This window comes from Chlamydotis macqueenii, chromosome 1 (assembly GCF_036417535.1).
Source record: "Chlamydotis macqueenii isolate bChlMac1 chromosome 1, bChlMac1.mat, whole genome shotgun sequence".
Classification (NCBI taxonomy): Eukaryota; Metazoa; Chordata; class Aves; order Otidiformes; family Otididae; genus Chlamydotis; species Chlamydotis macqueenii.
This window is the reverse complement of record NC_141556.1, coordinates 27,149,683-27,171,708: the sequence shown is the minus strand read 5'-3', so window position 1 is coordinate 27,171,708 and position 22,026 is coordinate 27,149,683. Positions and strand designations below refer to the sequence as shown.

At 41.2% G+C, this 22,026-nt stretch overlaps 1 protein-coding gene across 2 annotated transcripts in view; it reads left to right on the top strand.

Annotated features, from left to right (window-relative positions):
- ST7 (suppression of tumorigenicity 7) overlaps nucleotides 1-22,026 on the top strand; it is a 153,112-nt gene that overhangs the window by 75,004 nt on the left and 56,082 nt on the right. For both annotated transcript variants that reach the window (XM_086747483.1, XM_086747493.1), the window contains exons 2-5: nucleotides 6,559-6,641; nucleotides 15,458-15,617; nucleotides 20,303-20,357; nucleotides 20,928-21,043. In XM_086747483.1, the coding sequence (XP_086603609.1) occupies nucleotides 6,559-6,641; nucleotides 15,458-15,617; nucleotides 20,303-20,357; nucleotides 20,928-21,043 (414 nt within the window). The remainder of the gene's footprint in view (nucleotides 1-6,558; nucleotides 6,642-15,457; nucleotides 15,618-20,302; nucleotides 20,358-20,927; nucleotides 21,044-22,026) is intronic.

Sequence of the window (22,026 nt, the reverse complement as noted above, 5' to 3'; positions counted from 1 at the left end):
CTGAGGGACACAGTACATTCATGTAAGTCCCAAAAGCTCCAGAACCAGCACAGACTAATTCCTGCTAGGACTGAGCCAGAATTTTGACTGATCTGATAACAACATCAATATAGACGTGGTGTTGAAAAGCAGGTCAGCACTCATCATTGTGTCACTTTGATTTTCAGATATTTAGTGCGTTAAAATGTTGAGGAGAATGATTAAATTGAAGATGTTAGCAACCCTCAGGCAGGGTTGTTTGGGAAAAGATGGACTGAATTTGCTAATGTTTCTTTCAGTTTTCTGTGCTGGACGTAATTTGCTCAGTGGGCCACAGGAGAGAATATTTGCTGTCATCTGCAACTTTCAAAATTCTTTATATTTAAGTTATATTTAAATTAACTTTAATGTTTTTGACTTGGAACTGGTATTGTACTCTTTCTACTCTTTGAGCTGTTCTTTGTGGCTGAAAGCCTCCCCCATGACACCCAACTTCTCTCCAGAATTGACCATCCCTACTCACTCTCTTTTTATTGTGGTAACAGTATTCTGTTGAAAGAGAAAACCTACATTTAAGATGTGGAAACATGGAAGAGAGAGTGTGGTGGTGTTCAGTCCAGAAAGTTTTATTTCACTAATTAGAAATATCTGTAAGAGCAGAACTTTGATTATGCACAACTATGCAGTTAATCAGAGTTCATTATTTGTCTGAAGTAATAGGTAGCTTTTGGCATATCATCATTTTCTCTCATCTGGGCTCTGATCCAGTGCTTGCTGAGGGCAACAGATGATTTCACTGGCCATCAGCGTAGGCTCCAGGCGCCTGAATGTGGCTCTCATTCAGCCTCATGCCTTTAGGACAAGAGTAGGTGGTTGAACAAAGTGAGTGGGCATCTGTATTTCCTTGCGCACCCCACAGAGACACCGGCTGTTTCTACCCGGTATGGCCATGTGTTTGTTTCAGAGTGACAATTTTTTTTTCAGGTTTTGAAAACAGAGCTACACAAAGGCCTTGCAGACAGAAGTTCTGTAGCATTTGCAACAAGTGAAAATGAAACTCACTCTGCAGCATTCTTAAACTTTTGAGTACTTAACTTCTCCACTGGTAATTTCTTCAAGAAGTCTGAAGAAGTTAAAAAAAAACCTTGGTAGCTTCCCAGGGAAAACCCTGGTAAACGGTAAAAGGTTGTGGTTTTTTTTTTTCCGAGACAATACTTCATGCTAGCTTTAAATCTGGTGGTCTTTGCATTTACATTGAGCTGGAGGCCATCATAGTATATAATGCACAATTCAGCCTGTTTTCCCAAAAGTGTATTGTTAACATTCTTAGGAGGAATGGGTTGAGGGTTCAAAAAGATTATGTATAAATAATTCAATTAAAGCCAAGAGTTTGCAGTGCTTCATACTCACAGAGGGGGATGTTAGACATTAAAAGAAGTTTATTGAACATTATTTTGCCCTCTTTGCTGACCGTTTGGTGGAAGAGTTATTTACTGCTGCAACAGCTTTGAATCGGGGGCTGCACTAATCCATGCTGAGGCCCCTGTGAAGTAAGCCAGTCACTGCCACCTCCTCTCTACCGTGTTTGAACACCAGCTTGAATGGATGGTTGCAGTGAAAAGAAGCTGAATTGTTGTGTCAAAGGTCTTCAACGATAGGTTTCTTAGCTTGTCCCCTGTGTAAAGGATTTCAGCTCTTGGCAGTGGTGTTAGAAGAATTCGCATTGGTCTGCATACCAAGCAAATATTATGGAGGGTGGAGACAAAAAATGTAGTGAAATTTCTTAGTGACACAGATACTATAGCCATGATGACTTAAGGACCAGTAATGCACTCGAAGGGCTCTGTGACTATAAGCTTTTCTGTGTTTTCTGGCTTTTTATTCGCATAAGTTACTACTGTACCCAGAAACCTTGTCTCACTTAGGAGCACAGACATACTGCACAAAAGGAGCTGCGCCTTCATGTTTATTTCACTATTTGTGCATTATTTATGTTTGATATTTAATTCAGGGTCTGCAGTGCATCCTTTTATTTATACTAAGTTATATTTAAGTTTATCTGTATTTTAAGACAACATTCTGTCCAGGGAATTATTTTTCCTCTTAGTAGTGCCATAAATGGTACAATCTTGTCTTTGCTTGATCTGTTTTTGTATATGATTCATTAATAGCATTGCTATTAAATTTTTATTTGCACCTTACTGTGCAAGCAACATAGCCTCACATTCAGAAGTAGGTAATGGGGCTGTCATTTTCGGAGATCCACATGTGGGAATAGCAGGTAGTTTGCAATGCTTCCACCCCTAATGATCTTCTAATGTAATTAACTGATACAGCGGCACCATGATACTTTTAGCAGTTTAACCCCAGTATTTCCCTCCCACTGTGGTTCCTCACATGCTTGAAATCTGAATGGCTCAAGCCCTTGAAGAAATTTGTAAAGCAGCATAGTGCTTTAGCACCTTGGGTGATACATTTTACATGATTCAAGGATTTTGTCACTTGAAAATATGTGGATTTTCCTCTCTTGTTTATCCCCATGTTCAGAATGAATCACGCATATTGGCAATGAATAACATACATAACAGGAATGAAATGGCATCAGCTTTCAAGAACATTTCAGTCGCCTCTTTTGATTAGACTCAACAGGAAATATTAGATATGACTTGTCTGCTTTTTTAGCTTGTCTGCCATGAATTGAATTGAATGTAAATTCATCTCTGTGAGAATGCACAGTTAACAATGAAATAGTAGTCCTTCCCTAGATATACAATAGGATGGAGTGATTTACCAGTGTAAGGTAGGCACCTCCGGAAATGTAAATAGTGCCTTATTCTGGATGACTCAAGGATCATTGAAATGAAAGAAATAAAGAGAAGGGAAGAAAGAGGGTGATGAGTATTGGTAAGGTGAGGAGCATCTCATAAGCAGACATGCTTGGCTTGTTTAGACAGCATTTATAGGTCATGCTGTTTTTCTTTACAAAAAACCTCAGCCTGCACTGTATTCATCATCTCTACTAACACACCTAAAATAAATCATTCATCATCAAAAGCCCATGGAAATAATTGGGATTTAACAGTGATTCAGGCAACTTTCTTTCTCTAAATACTCACTAGAGGCCCTTTTTAAGTCCTACCAAGTTACAGACAAGATGATACTCCAAGATGAACCACCATCTTCCCATTGTGGCAGAAATAATTAGGTATACGCTGGCATGTTATGAATTCAGGAGAAAAGACATAGAGTACCACCTTTCACTGGTGATTCTGCTTGGCTTCTTTATTCTGCAGACATCTGCCAGTATCTTCAGCTCTCATTTCTCAGAAGTCTCTACTCCTCATTCCTGCCATTTCATCAAATAGAAATAGAGAGGAAAAATATTGCTATCCAAATTTTGGCAGATGGACATTTAGCATTATCTAATGGCAACACCCTGAAGGAAACCTGTGTCCACTATAGGATGTAGATATTTAGTATGATAGTGATTTCTTCAGTGTCAGAATGCTGACTGTAAAGAAATGCTCCTTTTTGGATAATGAAACATATCAGATAACCCCAAACTGGGCTGATTTTTACTTTGGGAATTAATATTATGAGAACTGAGCCTTGATGTAGTTTCCACTGAAACAATGACTGAATTCTCATTGACTTTAGAATAAAAATAGTCTGACCACAGATCCTCCAGTGCTTAGTTTTACTGTTTTGGAGATATGTTTCTCATTAGAAAATGTTTGCTTTTGTTAGTAATATTTATGGAAACAAAGGGACTGGAAGAGTAGTTAATAATTGGCAGAAGTTGATAGTTTTCATAATGGAACAGAAGATTCTTATATTTAATGAGTGGGAAGAAGAATGGCAAAAGGATTAGGGAGATACAATCCAGATAAGCAGCTGTTGCAAATCTACTGAGCTCTTCCAGTTAGCTGGGAGTCGGGCCCGTACAATCTAAAAGCATCCAGCGTCGTACCTGTTCACCTGGCCAGTTCCTGTCATTAAGCTGTAAAAGTGAAGAATGGTAGCAGCCTATAGTGAAGAGCATAAAGGAACACCAGTATACATGCAAGCAAAGAAGAGAGCAATATCTGGTGCAAACGACAGAGAAATAAAATCCTATCTCTATTCATATCTGAGAGTTTGTCTATAAATCAGTATACATTGCTTGTAAAAGAGTGGTGACAGAGGAAAGCTAACAGTATTTCGTAAGGGTCTCATTCATTCTACTCCATTGATGAGCTCCATGGAGCTAATTTGTTGAGAGAGATCTTCCAAATGGGGATGCATTTCCCAAAGCGAATTTTATTCATGGCAGTCAGTAAGGATAAGTATCTTGTCACTGCTTAAGAAACTTTGTTCTCATTGCAGGATTTCTTAGTGAAACAGGCAAGAGGAATTTAAAGCAAACAGAAATGGATATCCTCATGTAGAATCTTCTAAAACACAGGAGGCTTAGGTGCCTTCACAACTTTGGAAATCAAATTTCCTCCAGGGCAATGGGAATTTTTTTCCAGTTTAATAGGAAAAAATTCTAGCATTCCATGAGCTGTGAAGCTATGGCAGAGGAATGGAAGAGAAAGCACCTCTGTAAAGTCTCCTGCTGCCTTGCTTTTCATGTTATTGTTGGCACTGCAGCAGCACTTTGCTACATGGGGGATACGGACATCTATATCCCATCATAGCATATTCCCTCTCAGGAATATCCTGACCTAAGCAGAGGAAGTAATTTCACTGGCCATCTGACATTTCCCCAGTGACAGAGTTTGATTATGTCTCTGGCTTACATTTGCATTCCAGAATGAGAAATGTTTCTTCTAAAGGGCTCATGGTGGTTAGTAGAAGCCAAAGCTATTTCAGTCTCTCCATTCCTCTTCCTTCTTAACAGGTACTGGGGCTGGAGAAAACAAAAATTAGACATTAAAAAAAGAAAGAAAGAAAGAATGGGAACAGAAAAAAAAAAGTGGGAAAATCCCAACTGTTGAGCCAGAGCCAGCATAAATCAGTGTAGCTGTGTTGCACACAGTAAAATTTGGGATGTTATGCTGATTTACACTGAGAATCTGGTATCCAACTTGTTTGTGAAAGGAAATGTACAAGAGAATTAAAACCCACCAAACTAGTTCTTTACTATATCAGCTTGGTGCTTAATGTCACTACAGTGGAGTAGAAAATGACACTTCCATTTTAAGAGTTTATGGCTTTTTCAAGAAGAAAATACAAAAAATATGGAGCCAAAACCCAAACAAAGCAGCTGAATCACAGAGTTTCAATCTCTTTTAGTGATGTATTTCTGGAAAACAATTTCCTGTTTTACTGGTCATAGAAAATTAATCATATGTTTGATTATTTGTATCCTGCTGTTGTTGTCTTCTCTTCATTTTTTGGCTACATATTATTTAATTTCAGTAAGTGTCATTGTTAAAGGGAACAGAATGAACTGAAGGCCTCCCATCTAGGTATCCAGGTTTTCTACCACCATTTTTTAATGACTGTTTGGTAGTCTGCTACAAGCCTTTTTAATTTACCTGCTAACTGTTGTCATTTCCCTCCTCGGTCGTGGATGCATGTATATATACAAATATATATGTGTGTATATACATATATGCGTATATATGCATGAGAAATACTTTGGCACTGGCTAAGGATGAGACCAGTAGGTTTGTTTTACGGAAGACATTCTAACCCTCCATGTAGTTTAATAGAGAGTGGTTTCATTTGTGGAAGATGGAGATGATGAGAAGCTAAGAGTTTTCTTTAAACATATAGAATTTAGTGGAAGAGCTTCAGTTCTCTCTAGTAGCTTCTGTAGAGTGATACAAACCCTATTAAAAGATTATTTTATTCTCTTAAGGGCAGAGGGATTTTCTGTGGGGGGATGAGCACAACTACCTGGTGATTCAGCAACTTCCAAAATATAGAACTAGATTTCAGGAGATCTGGAGAGCTATCATGATTTTCACCCCTAATTATCAGAAAGCCAGTTAGGTCTTTTCCTAATGAATTTTGTGTATTTATTCGCTCTTGTCATACTGAGTGGTTCACCACTTTAATGCAGTGGAATGAGTTAGGGAAATGCTATTGTCTCCTACTTCAAAAGTGAGGGACCAACATAATGAGAAGTAAAAGGCTTTTAAAAATTTGTCCAGATAGTTTCCCCAAGATTGTACAGGACATTGAGACAATGTCAAATGAAGGACATTTAGATCGACCCCTAAGATTTCTAACTGCAACGGAGTAGCAAAGGCAGATAATCAAATATCTTCCATATATCATGGGGAATCCTGAACTCACTGTCAGTGGAGCGCTAACTGGAATAGGAAAGACCCAAACCTGTACGCAACTGTTTTCCAATGCCTTGTGATTGACTCTGTTGGGAAAACAAATCTCTGCACGTGGCAGACTAATGCTCTGCTTTATCACATGTTAGGCAGATGGAACAGGATGTTCTTTAAACTGCCTTTTTAATCAGAATTAAGGTAATGAATTATCTGAAGTTGGAACAAAGTCGGGAGGAGGAAGGAGGGACATGTGGAGAACATGTTCTGCGCTTGTACTCATGGTTTCCTCTCTTTTCTTTTTCAGTGAGTATGTTTTTGAACACATTAACCCCCAAGTTCTATGTTGCCCTGACAGGCACTTCCTCGTTAATCTCCGGACTTATTTTGGTAAGTACTAGATACATTAATATCACTTTACAAATTGATTTCATTATCCAGGGATTTCAGGCTTTATCCAGATTAATAGATGTCTTTTTTTTTCCCTTAAACTAACATTTCTGCAGTACATAAAATTTGTGTTTATTTGTACTTCTTTTTCTGTGGGAACAAAAAAAAAAAAGAGAGAGAAAATATTTCAGTGCTATGTGTTTTTGAAGAAAAAAAGTCTTGAAGGACAGTGTGTCCTACTAACTACCCTATAGTAATTCGTTACAAGTTAAGTTATGTTAAAACTTTCCATCAACAAGTACTGCAGAAATAAAAAGGCTGCATGTTAAAGCATGTTATTAAGGGCATTTTCGAAATGTCTCTTAGACACTGACAGACTTAGGGGCATCAACCACACCTCTAGGAAGCCAGTTCCAGTGTTGGACAACCCTCTTGTTAAAGAAATGCTTCCTAATGTCCAGTCCAAACCACCCCTGGTGCAGTGTTGAACCATTCCCATGTGTCCTATCACTGGATCCTGGGGAGAAGAGATCAGCTCCTCCCTCTCCCCTTCCCCTCCTCAGGGAAAGGTTTTTGTTTTAGTTGTGTTTGTTCAATCAGTCTTAGGTCCTCTGTCTAAAAACAAGTTGTATGCTTTTCAAATCTGCTGGATACAAGCTGCAGACCCTCCCTCACCATGCCAAACTGGGCATGTAATTCGGAGGCCAATTTTAGGAGTGTAGTTACTGTAGTGGTGAGTGGAAAGAGAGAGACATGGGTAGGGGCTGGTTCACATCACCTTGGATCTACTGACCTCAGAGAAACCTGAAAGCAACTAGGATCCTAACTAAACTGTATCAATTTGGTGTGGGGAATCCACACCTCTCACTTCCACATTTCCTGCAGCAATCATGGCATCCTTGATTCCTGAGTGCCTGTAAGACTCTAATCACTTAGGTGATTTCAGGTATAAAGTATCAGCAGCACTGCTGCTGTGTCTTGCTCTGGGGTTTCCTTGTAGCAGAAGGCAATTACTTAATACCTGCACCTTGGGCATTCATCATCCTTTCATAGACTGAGACCAAAGCACAGGACAGAGCTCCAGAGACAACAGCAGATATTTCAGGATATGAACAGGAGCCACACATGTAGTACTTGGATTCAGCTCAACTCACTCAAATGCATGGGAGGAAAATGCTGAACGTTACATTCAGTACTGTCACTCAGAAAGAAGAAACATTCAAAAGGCCAGGCACCACCACCAAGATTAAAAGGAACAAGAGAAAAACATTGGTTCTGCAGGCACAATTCCATATTTGCTGCTGGAGAGTGAAGGCAGCAGGAGGAGATGTCAAGAATAAGATAGTTTGTGCCTTATGGAAGTACCTTACAGATTCAAACAGGAACAAAAACCCAAAAGGAAGATGCAATTATCTGTAAGTAAATTCTGTGTATATAGCATGATTGCAAATGTAGGTACATTTTGTACTGTAGTTGTGAAGGCCATTTCTGAGGAATTAGCACAGCTGGAGGTTTGTGAGCAAGAAATTTCTAAGTAAGTGCTGTACTTTGATGGAAAGTACAAGAAGGAAGTGGCAAGGAGTATTCAAGACTGTGATATGAAGAAGGGGGAAAACAGCACCGATAGAAGCCTTCCAAGGAGAGATTAGACTGAGTGAGCCATAACCGAAGAAATTCACTAAATGCTGTATGACAATGTCCATTATGAGCAAGTTGAAGGAACAGTGACATGATGGAGGTGTACACGCAGACTGAAAGAAGATGGAAAGCCTTTTTTGTGGACCTTCACTACTGCTATCATTTGTTGCTTGCTGTTCATATGCCACCATCCTAAACATGCAAAAGATATATAGGCCAGGCAGGTAACAGCCAGGAACCCTAGACTGTAGGGACCAGTGTCTGTGCTGAGAGGAACATATGGTCTGTAAATTGGATGATGGAAAAGGAACTCAGCAGACATGGTCATGGAAGGAAGAAATAGCAAGTTGAACATCAGGAAATATAGCTGAGTAAATTCTAGTGAGGTAGTGCTAGCCAGTCACTAGCCCAACTGTGCTTCAGGTTAATTATTTCTTAATAATCTTGCTGTTTACCAATGGCCCTGTAACATGCTGAATTGCCTGCACTACCACCCACTTATTTGTCACACTACACAGTGTCTACAATTCTAAAGGATTCTTAGTGCTGCTAATAGTATTAAGTAAAACTCTTTCACAAAATAAACATTCTCTTGTTAACTCTGCATTGCTGGGGTGTTTTTCAGACTAGATGTACTAATATTCCTTGGAATTTTCCACCATATGGTCTGGCAGATTTCTTTCCATTATCAGTTGGCTGCAATTCCTAATCAGAAGGAGAAATCACAGCACTGCAGGTTATGAAATGATGGAAATTTCCATCATTTCAGAATTGTGGTAACCAATGGGAAAGTGAATGCTTTTCCTATTTTGTGTTTTGGTCATGAAACAATGATTCTGCAAAGTTCAGCTTTGGGCAATTGCATGCTACGTGACTCCTTTGTAAAACACTACTCTCCCATCTTATTTTGTCTCTTACTTTGTTTTCATTCTTTAGGTAGAATTCTAGCCTTGCTGTAGGCAATGTGTCTTAAATTAAGCAAGGATTTCAGACCTTTTTTTTCTTTTCTGGATAGCTCAGAACCATATAGAAAAGACTTTTCTATCTCAAGCATTCTCCTTAATAATTACTTGACTACCGTACATAGTTTTAAATGAACAATTAAATTTTATCCCTGCAATATTTTAGGCACCAAAAATAGGAACCAAATAAAGTTTCAAGCTGCATTAGAGATATTGTATTGGAAACTTGGTTCCACCGCAGTTACTTTTAATCCACTAAAAACCAGGGCTCTGTCTCACAGAATACAAGGAGCTGTATTGTATTCAGTGTCTGAGAGGCTAAGGTTTTCCACAGGTAGGGTAATAAAACTGTCATGAAACACAACCAACATCCAGTAAATGCTGTGAACTGGAACTATGTAAATGCCACTGAGATTTCTAAATATGGCCACGTATTTAACATACAGTTATCACCAGAGGGAAAGTTGATTAGCAAATACGGGTGGCATTTGCACTGCAAACTGATGGAGTCTCAGTTCTAACGAAGTACAGGCAGAAGTAAACCCCAGTCTTGAATCTCCAGCAAGAATGCCTCGTTATTCTACTTCAGAGCTTGGGACAGTAAGAAGAGTTTTCTGCTACATGATGAGAAATACTCTGCAATGAACAAATAGCAGGTCTTTCAGAGAAAAGAATTAGAAAGCCAGTCTGCAGAGGTAGAGCATGAGTGCTCAGTCTACGCACCGGCTAGCGTTGAGCAGCTGGGCTGTCTGCTACTACCTGAGTATGTGTAGAGTATGTGAGAGTCCCAGCCTTTTGTAGCCAATGGTGCTAGTACAGGAAGTCTGAGAGAGGACCTGAATAACACAGAAGAGATCTGTCTGTATTTTCTGGGGATATTAATTGTCCTTCTGCTTGTTTCGGTACCTTTGTGTAGTCTGCTGCAGAGGGGCAGAAAGGTGACTGAGCTGTGGGTGTTCCCATAGACTCCAGGAAAGCCTGACAATTGTGCAGGGACAATCTTTGGCAGCTGAAAAGCGATACGTGGTAATTGTTCAAAGTTTCTGCATTGCACAGTGGAGGCTGACAGGTCAGGGAGGGCAGAATCCTTGTGGGGAGTTCCTATGAAACTGGAAACACTTGCCAAGGAGCAGATGAGAGGGGAAGGATCTGTAGGAAGGCAGGCTATAAGCCAGTCCTCAGACAAGAGAAAGGTATCATAAGTAGCTGGCTTCTACCCAGTGTTGAGAGAAGTACTACACTTAGTCCAGGCAATATATTATTTTCTTTCCCATTTCTGTATTTCCAGAGGTAGACAAAGTGTAAGTAAATAGCTACTTATTTTGAATAAGCTGCTCGTTAGCACTGCATGTAACTTCTCATGCTGCCTCTTTGAGATACGACAAGTGGGGGTCTGGCAACCAGGAGCAGAGTCTGAGAGGATGGTAAACAGGTGTATTTCATCCAGAAGGAATAGGGCTGCATAGCCTTCAAGACTGAGGCACTGAGAGCCTGGTCAGAGCTGTACTGTTTCCTAGAACCAAGCTGGGCAGGACTGGAGGATCTGTTTGAGTCACTGGGTACCCCTAACAGCTAAATAAAACAGACCAGAGGCTGGCTTTGTCAGAAGACAAGTAGCATTGTATAGTCACATCCATGTGGATTAACAGTCTTGCTCCCAAAACAGGATGATCTTTTCCATACCATCTACTGGAAACAGCCTTTGGGCTGTGATATCCCCAGAATACATCCAGTCATTGCCTGGGATAGCTGGCACAGGCCAGCAAACAAACGGCACGGATGACTGAGTCAGCCAAATTTGCGCTGTGGTTCCATTTTATTTATCAAATAGGCTTTACCATTGAACTAAGTTCTGCGATTGTTATCCTGTTCCTCAAGAGAGTATGTTTCATTTAAATCCATTAGATTGGTTGTTACCACCCCTTGTATTAGAAGAGTACTCCAAATCTTACTCCTCTGAGAGCTGGAAGCCTCATTACTAGGCTGGATGAGAACTCTGAGCTGTGGAAGTGCCGGCAAACAAACTCCTTCAGTGCTTCTGTTGAAGACTCAGTTCACTAGGAGAGGACTCAGTGCACTAGGAGAGGACTACAGAGAGTGTTTGCTGTAAGAGAGGATGCCTGTCTCAGATACGATAAACAAGAAAGCAGTTTGCCGATAGATATCACTACTTGACCCAGTGAGAACCACCACCAAAACCATCCCTTGTGAACTGATGCATTTATGATGGAATATATGTTCTGAAAAACGAGGCGGGAAGATCAGATATCCAAGTGATGCAGAATAGATTTCTTGCTGAACAGAGAAATAAAATGATCCAGGATTGTCTGTATGTGAGAGCAGAGATGAGAGGATAACTGTAATGTTTTCATTGCATGGGGGAAAAGAAATACCTGCACAGAGAAGCAAAAGCAAAAGAAAAAAAAAGTCCAAAGCAAGTATCTGAAATGCATTAAGAAGACTTATGAGTGGTTAACCAGCTCTCACCTAAGCCAAATGTATTTGTCACATACAAATTTTTCTTCATAGCTGTGCATTTCTAAAAATCATCAATAAGCGTTCTCCAAAATAAAATACTCTTAAATTAAGCATTACTCATAGCAGAATAAAAAAAAATAAAAATTCTAGATTTGGATTGCTAAACAACAAAGCTGGAAATGTTCAGAACAGGGTTTTAACTTGACCTTTGTGAATGTAATGGTTTCAGAGATCCCTTAAGGGTCTGGAGAGGTTTGACCCTGTTCTGATTTGAAAGCACAGGCACCAACTAGAAAGAACCCAGAGAAGTTTCCCACTGCTGTGAAAGGGTGAAGGTCTGTGAAGATGAGCTCCCCTCCCACTGTATGTATATGACAGAAATGAGGTCACCTTTCCTTTCAGAAGGGGCGCAGAAATGATCTTTTGCCTTAATTTCCTCTCTGATCCAGATCTCTTTCAATGGGTAATTAATCCTTATAGTCAGCTATTAGTCTGCCAGATGATCTCTCATCTGCTGAACTGTCAAAAGCTTGTTGACTTCACATTGCTTTCAAAGTGGCTGGTGCAGTTAGAAATCAAATTTCATTTTGTTTCAAAACAGCTGGCACTGTCTGAGAAAGGTGCAAAAATTCTGCGAAAAAAATTTATTGTTTTGACTTCAGTACAAGATTATAGATTACCTTCTCATACACCCTGAACAAATCACTCCAAGCAAAGGCTTATTATGATGATGATTTATGGCTTTAATTTCTAAGAGCCCATGTGCATTTGGATCTGGCTGATGTTTCCTGGCAGTGGATTCACTCAACATTGCAAATATTTTTCAAAGCTGCCTTAAACAATTTACAAGCTTTAATCCCATTTTCAGAGTAATTAATGCATTTGTAAGTCTAGGGAGGCAGAATAACAGCTGGTTGCTGTCTCTCAGCTGAACTGTAGTAGTGACCACGTATATATACATTCTTTCTGCTCGTACCCTCCGTTTCATTGAAATTCAGTGTGACAGTTTTCCAGCTGGTACACATTTGTGCAGGGCAAGTGGGCTCAAGCATGCTTTTGTGCTGCTCACTCTCCCTCTCTGATTTTTACTGAGGTTTTATCTAAAAGTTTATTATAATTGAAATAATGAGCAGGAATTTATTAGCATATTTTGAAAATCTATTTTTTTTTTCTTCTTTTAAAGAAAGTACAAAGCTTGTCAAATACAGTCTGTAACTGCCAAAAGTTTTGAGCAGCCAGTCTGGCAGCTGTACTTCAGTCCCTGACTTCCATTACAGCAATACTCCTACTGAGTGTCCCTTGACTTAGTACAAAACTGTAATTCCTAGTAACCACTCCTTCTGAGGCCTTGGGCAGGTACAAATATGGCTTGTGTGCCTTGATTTGTTCGAGCTTCAAAGTTTCCAAAGATAAAACAGAAACAGATGCTCACAGCAGATCTGTGACTGTCTCTTACGGCACAGCCTTTCTCTCATGGTCGGCCGCATGCTGCCTGCGTAGGTTATGATGCTCTCTTAGATCATAAGATTTACATTCTAAACCCTTTAGAAAGTGCTGTGTGCCTAAGAGCATGAGGACAACTAAAACCAAAGCTGGCTCACCTGTGCCAGCTCCCTCTCCACCATCTCCAGCATTTGGAGGCAGTGGGAAATGTTCAGTGATACTGCCTCAGCGTTCTGTCCCTGGCTCCCAGGATTCCCGCCTGGGCACTGCAGCAAGTGCCGATGGAACAAGTACAGTGACAAACATGCTGTGGAGCCTGTGTAGGGAGGAACTATCGAGGCTGTGTGAGTTTTCGGTGATTTGCCTGGGATGTAGAGCTCACACACATCTGGCTGTGTTTATGTTCTGGTTTCTCTGTGGCCATTTGTTTATCTTCCCAAGTGCTTGTGACCTTTTATGTGTTCACATAGCCCTTCTGTCTTCTCCTGATCAGAATGCTCCATTCTTCCTTGTTGATGTCTCCTAAAAGAGCCATTAGATTGTTTTGGGGACCAAGTGATCTGCAGGGCTGCCATGCACTCTTGTGTGAACTTGTCTCAAGTGGGCACCAGCTACATTCCCACTCCATTCTAGTGCAGCTAGGGTCAGCTTCCTCCCTACAAATGCTCTAGATGCTTTAACAACACAGCTGAATTTAGGAGAAGCCCCAGTGCAGAATGCATTGGAGTATCCTCTGGAAAGGATTATTAACCATCATTATACCAGAAGGTGTATCTTTCAGTTTTCCCCTATGGAATGGTTTAAAGGAGGGGAAAAGAAAAAGTATATCTTGTCTACAGACAATCCCATGGAGACAGAAGTCAGTTCAATTATATAAAGAGCTCAAGAGAACTTAAAACCGAAAAAATATTATGGGAAGGAGAGTGTGGAGCCCAGCTTGAACCTCTCTGCAGCAGGTGGACTCCTAAGAGGCCTTCTAGAGCCTGCTGGCTCCTGACTGGCCCGCCAGAATCTGTTTGACAGCACACTGATGTCACAAAGATGTAAGCACAATCCTTTCACTTGTTGCTGACTGTGCCTAGTTGTAGTAAGATTTAATAAGTAATTTTTTTTTTTTTGGTAGAGGTCTTGCAAAAGCTTTCATAAAACATGGAGACACCAAGTAATATAAAAGGGGCAAAGATAATTCATTCACAATTTCTAGTGTAATCAATATTAATCAATAATACTATCACTTTTTTTTCAAAACGTCTTTGATTTTATTTTGTTCCAGTTGGTATATAGATGTTTGAGTGATGATTCAAGTGCAACTGCAAAATACACTCATTTTACATGCTCACGATAAGCGTGCATGCCTTTACAATTTCTACAGTCAGAACCTTTTCCCTTTTTATATGAAACAGTCTTCATTTCCAGGTTTATGTGGTTTCCTGAAATATGTGTATTCTTACCCAAGAATATAATTTCTTCGTGAAGATACCACAAGTATATGTTTACGTATATAATTTCAATTGTAAGAGGTTCTTTTAGGCTGTGGAATGATTTTCCAAGTAGAGCTCTGTAAATAATCATTTTTTTTCTGATTTGCTAGGTGAACCAAAAGCCTGAAAATAAAACTAATTTGGAATCAGCCCAAGTCAGCCAAACAAAACAAAACACAGTTCCCAGGGGGTGGGGAATAATCCTAGAAGGAATAGGATTCAGCTTCCTGGAGTTTGTTTGGTGTTTTTAAGATTTTTTTTTTTAATTAAATTCAGTGAATTCCTTTGAAAGCATGACTGGGAAAAGAAGCAAACCTGCTTTTTCCCCCCCTTCCCTTGCCTGCAGCGGGAGCTGGGGAAGGAGGCAGGAGCACGCTCCTGGCCGCTGCACCCCGCGTACGTGGCTGATGTCAGACAGGACGGAGCTGAGCTCCTGTTTTGGTTTTTGTTATGTTTTTTTTGTTGTTTTTTTTTTTCCCCAAGAAATCAGTTTAAAAGGAATGTTGCTAACAATTTTTTTAAGTCTGTAAAAGAAATAAGTTGAGTGTGCCCCAGAAAGGGAGGGAGAGAGGAAGAAAGGGAGGGAGGGAGGCCCGGCCGGCCGCTGCGGCGAGCGGGCCTGCGCGGTCCGCGGAGACACCGGCCGGTGCCTCCCCCTCAGGCTGCCGGGGCGGGGTGCGGATCGGCGGGGAGGCCGGCGGCCTGCGCCTCTTCCCTTTTAGGGTGCCGGCGAACCCCCGAGGGAGCCGTTGCCGGCGGGGCGGGGCGGGGCCGGGCCGGTCGCTGACGCGTTGCGCTCTCCGTTGCGTTGCAGATCTTCGAGTGGTGGTACTTCCGCAAGTATGGGACGTCCTTCATCGAGCAGGTCTCGGTGAGCCACTTGCGCCCTCTGCTGGGCGGGGTGGACAACAGCGCGCCCAGCACCGCCAGCGCCGCCAACGGGGACGCGGATTCCAACCGCCAGAGCGTCTCAGGTGAGGGCGGGGCGGCGGGCGGCCCTCCCTCACCCCTCTCCCTCTCCCCTCCACCGGTGAGAGCTGCCGCCTCTCACTCCGCTTTAGAGGCGGTGTAAAGCCGAAACTTCGCTTCTGGAGGTTCCCATGCCCTGGGTTCGCTCAGCGCTGGGGGAGTCGCGGGTTAAGTGCCCCAGGAGGGACATAACGGGCGGTTCCCGCTGCGACTGGTGAGCTGTGGAGCTGGGGCGCAGGACAAAGGTGCTGGGTGGTGGCACAGCCGTTGTGGGCAGTCAGCCCTCCTGCCACCAAACACCTCCATTTGCCTCACCCAAGGGTGCTGTGCTCAGCTTTTGCCCTGGCCTGTCGTGGCAGCAGGCCCACCGTAGGTCCACGGTACAAATATCATCTCATGCTGAGCCGTGAGACTGGATAAGGCTTCCTGTAAACTTTATTGCCAAATAAAAGGCAGACCTGCTTCATTAATTGCTTCTGGCTAATTCACGTCTTTCCAAATTCATGCAGTTCTGATTGCTCAGGCTGCATTGCCAATGCATCTATTGCCCCCGTGTTCTGAAAGCCCTGCTAAATTGCACGTGCTCTTTCTGCAATATCATTTCTAAAGGCAGTATTTTTATTTAAATTATTTAGAATAAACCAACACAGAAAGAAAACTAGTCAGAAAAATATGTTGGGAATGCCCATCTGCTTTTGCATCGCTCTATTTTTCAGACAACGTAAGTAGTATGGAAACAGCATTTGGATTTCACTTCAGTAAATGGAAGCATGGTGGCTTTTGGTAGCTTAAGGGCTTGTTCTGGTCCTGACTCTGCTGCCAGTTTCGTTTGTGCCTTTGGGCAAGTCATAATGCAGTCAGGTTTTTAAAAAAGGCCTCCAGTTTAGGGGGCCTGATTTTAAGCATTTGAGGGTCTATTTTGGTGACCTTCCAGGCATTCACAGCCCTTGTGAGTTTCAGTGCAAGGAGCAGGTCCTGCAAATCAGGCTGATGGCATCTGACTCTAAGCCATTCGAGCCTTTAAAGTTGACCTTGACACCCTGGGGCTTCTTTTCTAGTGCATGTGATTGTTCTGGATGAACAATCCAGAGGAGGTGTTTTAAGAGCCTTACGTAAGCGGTATAAATATAGGAGTTGCAATTTTTGTTATGTGTTTATATATTACTATAATGAATACAAATTTACTTTTTCTGGTGAAAAAGACAATGTTAAATCAGAAGAAATCAGCTCTTCTGTGATGGAAGGGAGGATGTCCGTTTTTGACTGAGGCAGCTTGAGTCCTGTTACAGCTCTGCCGCAAGAGGACTGTCCTCAGTGCCTGCAGGTCACTTCACTCACCTCATAGAGTTTGGGATTCTGCTGAGGCACTTTGAGTCGGGTGCCTGGTTGCCTGGGGATGGTTCCTCTGAGAGACAGGCCAGCCAGCCTAAAATGAATCAGCCCCCCCAAGCACAGATCTTTGCAAACTGAAGACCTTTGCAATGCAGATCTTTGCAAACAAGTCCCAGGGGAACTTGTGTCCCTGGTCGGGTGACTCAGCTACCTGAGGGGGATGAATTGAAAACTTAGCCCATGGGTGATGAAGGTGCTGAAATACTATTGCTTCTGGCTTGAGTTGGAGATACTCACTGTTAAAGAGAGTCAGGGCAGGAGCATCTCAGCTTGTGTTCCTCATCTGTAAAACAAAGCTTACCTATTTCAGCCCTAGCTTGGCATACAGGCTGTAATCTTAATATTGGAAGTTAATTCAGCTTTCATTAGGGATGTGCCCCTAGAATCAATTACAGTTTCATTACATTTATTTCCTCTGCAGGCCTTTAAAATATATCAGAACTAACGAGTAAGGAAAAATGAATCAAAAAAAAAAAGAATTAATTTATGGAGAAAACATTATTGTTTAGCAGCTGAGGTGCCTATGTCTGGACCTGGCAAATTTTACTTTTACTTTTCAGTGTTCATGAAAACAAGCAAAGAAAAATTAGCTTTGAACTCACAAGTTAAATAAAACAAGTGGCCTCAAAAACCCTTGCCCTCTCCTGGGTATTTCTACTTGGGGAAGCCTTCATATAGCAGAGCAAATTCAGCTGTTGTCATTCCCATCTGAGGAGAGGCTGTGAATAGCAGCACTACATGGTGCAGGATATTAGATTTGGGTGAACTGGCAGAAAGCACAGGATGGCTCGGAAACACCTGTGTGCACTCATCAGTGTGCTCAGTCACACTTCAGCAGCTCTGAAATAACTTCCTTCATTTTGAAGCAGAAGGCATAGTATTTCGACTGTCAAGGTTTACCCAAGCATCTTGACTTTTCTAATATAAAGAAATAGTCAAGGAGTGCATTTGCTTTCAGTGCATTGGTATTTGAGTCTGAGCTGGGACTCTCACAGTACCTCTGGATGGTGTGTCTACAGATAGCCTGTTATTTGTGCCTTCAGAAAGATACCGGTGCTCAAAACTTGATCGTTGAACAAGGAGCTGAAAGATTAGTCTTCAATAAATCCTAATTACTGATCTCATATAAAATAAGGACATAGTTATATTATTGGTTTGTAATGTAACAGAAACTATGACAACCATGCATCAACACTGGGATATTTCTTTCACTGTCCGACAAGGTGCGGATGGCTTTTTCACTTGGCTCACCGTGTTTTCCTATGCAGCTGTTTGACTATGGTAGAATATTGCAGCAGATATCTTTGTCTTCAGGGAAGTCAGAAGAGTGGTGGTTGTACTGAGACGACGCTATCCGCAGATAACCAGACAAAAGGAACAAAGAGCACATAGTGTTTAACTAGCCAGACACATGCCAAACTACCACCAGGACAGGAGGTGGTAATAAAATCCCTTTTTCACCTCCCCTTTTTGTTCCCCAGTGCCACCTTCCCCTGCTGCAGTGCTGAAGTCCTGCATACTTTGGATAAAGTGTAACTACTTACATTTAAATAAGATGAGGAAAAAGAATGGTATCACTGTGATCAAATAGTTGTTGCCTAATCTTGTTGGTTGCAAATAGCATAAGCCAGGCCACTGAATTGTACCTCTGGAACTGAGAAGGCTGATGTTGAGTTAATATTTACAATGGTTTGAAAGTCATATCATGTAAAAACCATCAGATTGAAGCTTGTCAAACAGCCGTACCCTCTGGCTGCACAACAGAACGGCTGAAAGTTGATCGAGCGCTTCTGCTGAGTAAACCAGCAGAGCCTTCTAATATTAGCTACCTGCTGAAGTGGTTAGTTGAAAGATGCAGATGTGTAATCAGTGCTCTCTTCCCAAATATCTTCCCTTTCCCCTGTCTCCATTTCACGCACATGTTAGGTGATGTAGGCACCAAGCTGAGGGCCACCTCCTATGCCACTTGACTAGTTTTTGTGTAGCTGACAGTGTCATTATTTTATTGCAAATAGTTTATGTAAAATGCTTTCTCCCCATCCCACTTTAGCCTCATACTCAGAAGTGGGAGCTACACCCATGAGAAAAGAGAAGGGCTTGACTTGTCATTCTGTATTTCTGTCTCTTTCTTTAATGGAACAAGCATAAAGGGAACAGAAGTATAGTTACCAGTGTCGTATGAAGTAGGGTAGATGCCCTACTGACTCAGTATCCCACCAGAAAACTGTTGATGTCATCTCTTTAGAAAACGGTGTCACAGAATTTCATAGGGAAAAACGTACTGGTTCACTTTTGGTGGTAGAAAGCGCTGGTGAAATGCTGCAGGGCCAGTGCTACTGATGAGTTTTTGCAGAGCACCACGTGAGGGGTCATCCAGCAGCAGATTTGTGGTGAAGCCACATCTGCCTCTCAGTGAGTCTTTGTTGCAAATGCTGGGTTTGATTCTGATCTCACCTTCACTGGAGCGAGTTGTCTTTGTTGAAATGAGGAGAACAAAACTGGCATTAAATTAAAGGAAGAAAAGCCAGAATCAAGACCTCACCTTTTCAAAAGCTATATAAATTGATTTTTGTGATTGTTTTTTTTTTTTAAGTTCTAAATTACATTGTTTTGGATTTTCTTATTTCTTCCTACCTGTAGTGTGAAGAATTTGCGTGTGTCCCCATCCCCCCCCCCCCCGAGGGAAATGTATGAAATGCTCTTAGTGTTCCCAAACCTTTGCAATGCAATGAACTTTCTCTGCCAGTCAGCTTCAGCATCCTTTGTCAGCTCTGGGATGCTTGTAACTTAAGTAAGGTCAGCAAATGTTGCCATGGATTTTTTGCTTCATGAGCTAAAGAGGAATTCAATTTGGCAACTGTAGCTGAGATTCTCAGTGATTTACAGGATTAACTAGACAGTGAAGTTTTTCTGTAGAAATAGCAAGTCCATAGGGTCTGAGTTAATTGCTGTTTTTCAGTGCAATAACCCAGTGTGATCCCTCTTCAGTTCTGCGTTATGACAAATGTGAGTCCTGGCACTAATCAGTATTATCTTTTCATCTTGCGTTTGGAGCTTTGTTAGTGATTAATTGATAACATTTGTTGATGCTAATTTATAATTAAATTATTATACAAAAAGGGAAGAACAGTCTGGTTACCTACCTCTCTATGTTCTTGATTTTTTTTTTCATTTGCACCTATAAAAAATAAAAGTTATTTGATGAGGCTCATTAGAAGGTAACTGGTGTTTTCTGATAAAGCTCGAATACCATTGTAATTTGGGAGAGATTCACTATTGTTGTTTCTGTTTATGACAGAATGCAAAGTCTGGCGAAATCCTTTAAATCTGTTCAGAGGAGCTGAATATAATCGGTAAGTGCTACGATGTTACAGTTTCAGGCACAGCAGTGGGTTAAGGACCTTAATTGTACTTTTCCATTAATCTAACTCAGAGATGGAAAAAGAAAACCAACTGTGGGCAGATGTGCTCATGCCAGGTTTTTCTGTCATTTGTAAAAGTGTTTCTGAATGAAAAAGAATTTAAGTTCATGCTCATGCACTTATTATTTCTGCAATTTTTTTTTGATCTTCTAAAAAAATGAAAAACCCATGTGCGGTGTACCTGGTACTGTTAATACAGTAATTCTGTTCAAATCAGTTCTAGCATGCAACCTAATGAATTATATCTATGTTTCCTATAGTCTTACTGTTTGAATATGTGTGTTACCAATTCCCAGTGCGTACTTTCAAACATCCTCATTAGCTTAGATCCAACGGCTGTTGCTCCATCACAGGAGAGTGAAATGCAGTGCATGTTGGTTAGGAAACTGGCTGGGTGAGCTTAGGCTATGCCCATCTCTAATGTCGAGGGTTCTTTTCTAGATTCATTTTGCTGAATGTGACCTTATTAACTAAAATGTCTCTTTGTTGGCATATTTACAGGTATACATGGGTAACAGGGAGAGAACCTTTGACTTACTATGATATGAATCTTTCAGCACAGGACCATCAGACATTCTTTACGTGTGACACGGATCATTTACGACCTGCAGACGCTAGTAAGAGACCTTGTGAAAAACTGTTTTTGCTAATAGGTTAATGATTGTTTTAAACTGATGCAAGAAAAATGCAGTCAGGCATCAGTTCTCTCTGGTAGATAAGCAAAGGCTTAAGTTTGATTGTGCCTGGAAAGCTGTCGCTGTTGGATTCATAGTATTAGTATTCTAGGTCTGAAAAAGTGCCTATGTAGGTAGTATAAACTACCTAATCTGTGTCACTATTTTGTTCTACTTTCTTGCTGAAGTCATTCAAGGTGCCATTTGCAAGTGTAAAGTCTTGTTTTTTCCTCCTGTTTCTTGTAGTGGCTTCAAAGTGTATAGCTTCGTTTGCCTCCAGCTGCAGTGTAGTATGTTGAGTTACATTATCCAGGTCCCATTTAGTCTACGCTGAGAGAAAAGAGAGAGCTTATGTAAAACTTGAGTCCTCTGTTTGATTCCCTGATGTAGTTAGAAGCTCTATAAAAAATGGGAACAACGCATTTACAACTGAATTAGATGTAAGCAGCTTTAGTTGTATTAAGCTTTTGCTGTCAAATCCACGTGCAGACTTTGGTTCTGCTAAAAATGTACAGCAATGATTTCAATCATCAGGATTTTCCTCTGAAAAGACAAAACTTCTTTGGATCTTGGGAAGGGAGAGATAATGACAGTTGGGCACTCCATTCTGAGGGCAGAAGTACAAAGGAGAACATACTGTGCTTTTTTGACACACAATAAACATGAATCCTGTTTTTAGAACCAAGGCTAATTATGAGGTGGTCTGATTAGTCTGGATGTTCTTTCCATGTAAAATTCACCTAAAGCAACAGCACAGTAAGGAACTAGAATAAGGATCTCAACTATCCTTGTATTCTTTTGTGCCCTGTGGAATCTACTTCCCCAAGAGGAAGAAGCTGCTTGTCACCTCTGAATGTGACAGTGCAGATGGCATGATCTCTAAGCCAGATTTTCCCATGGAAAAAAAGTTTAATTAAACGAAAGAA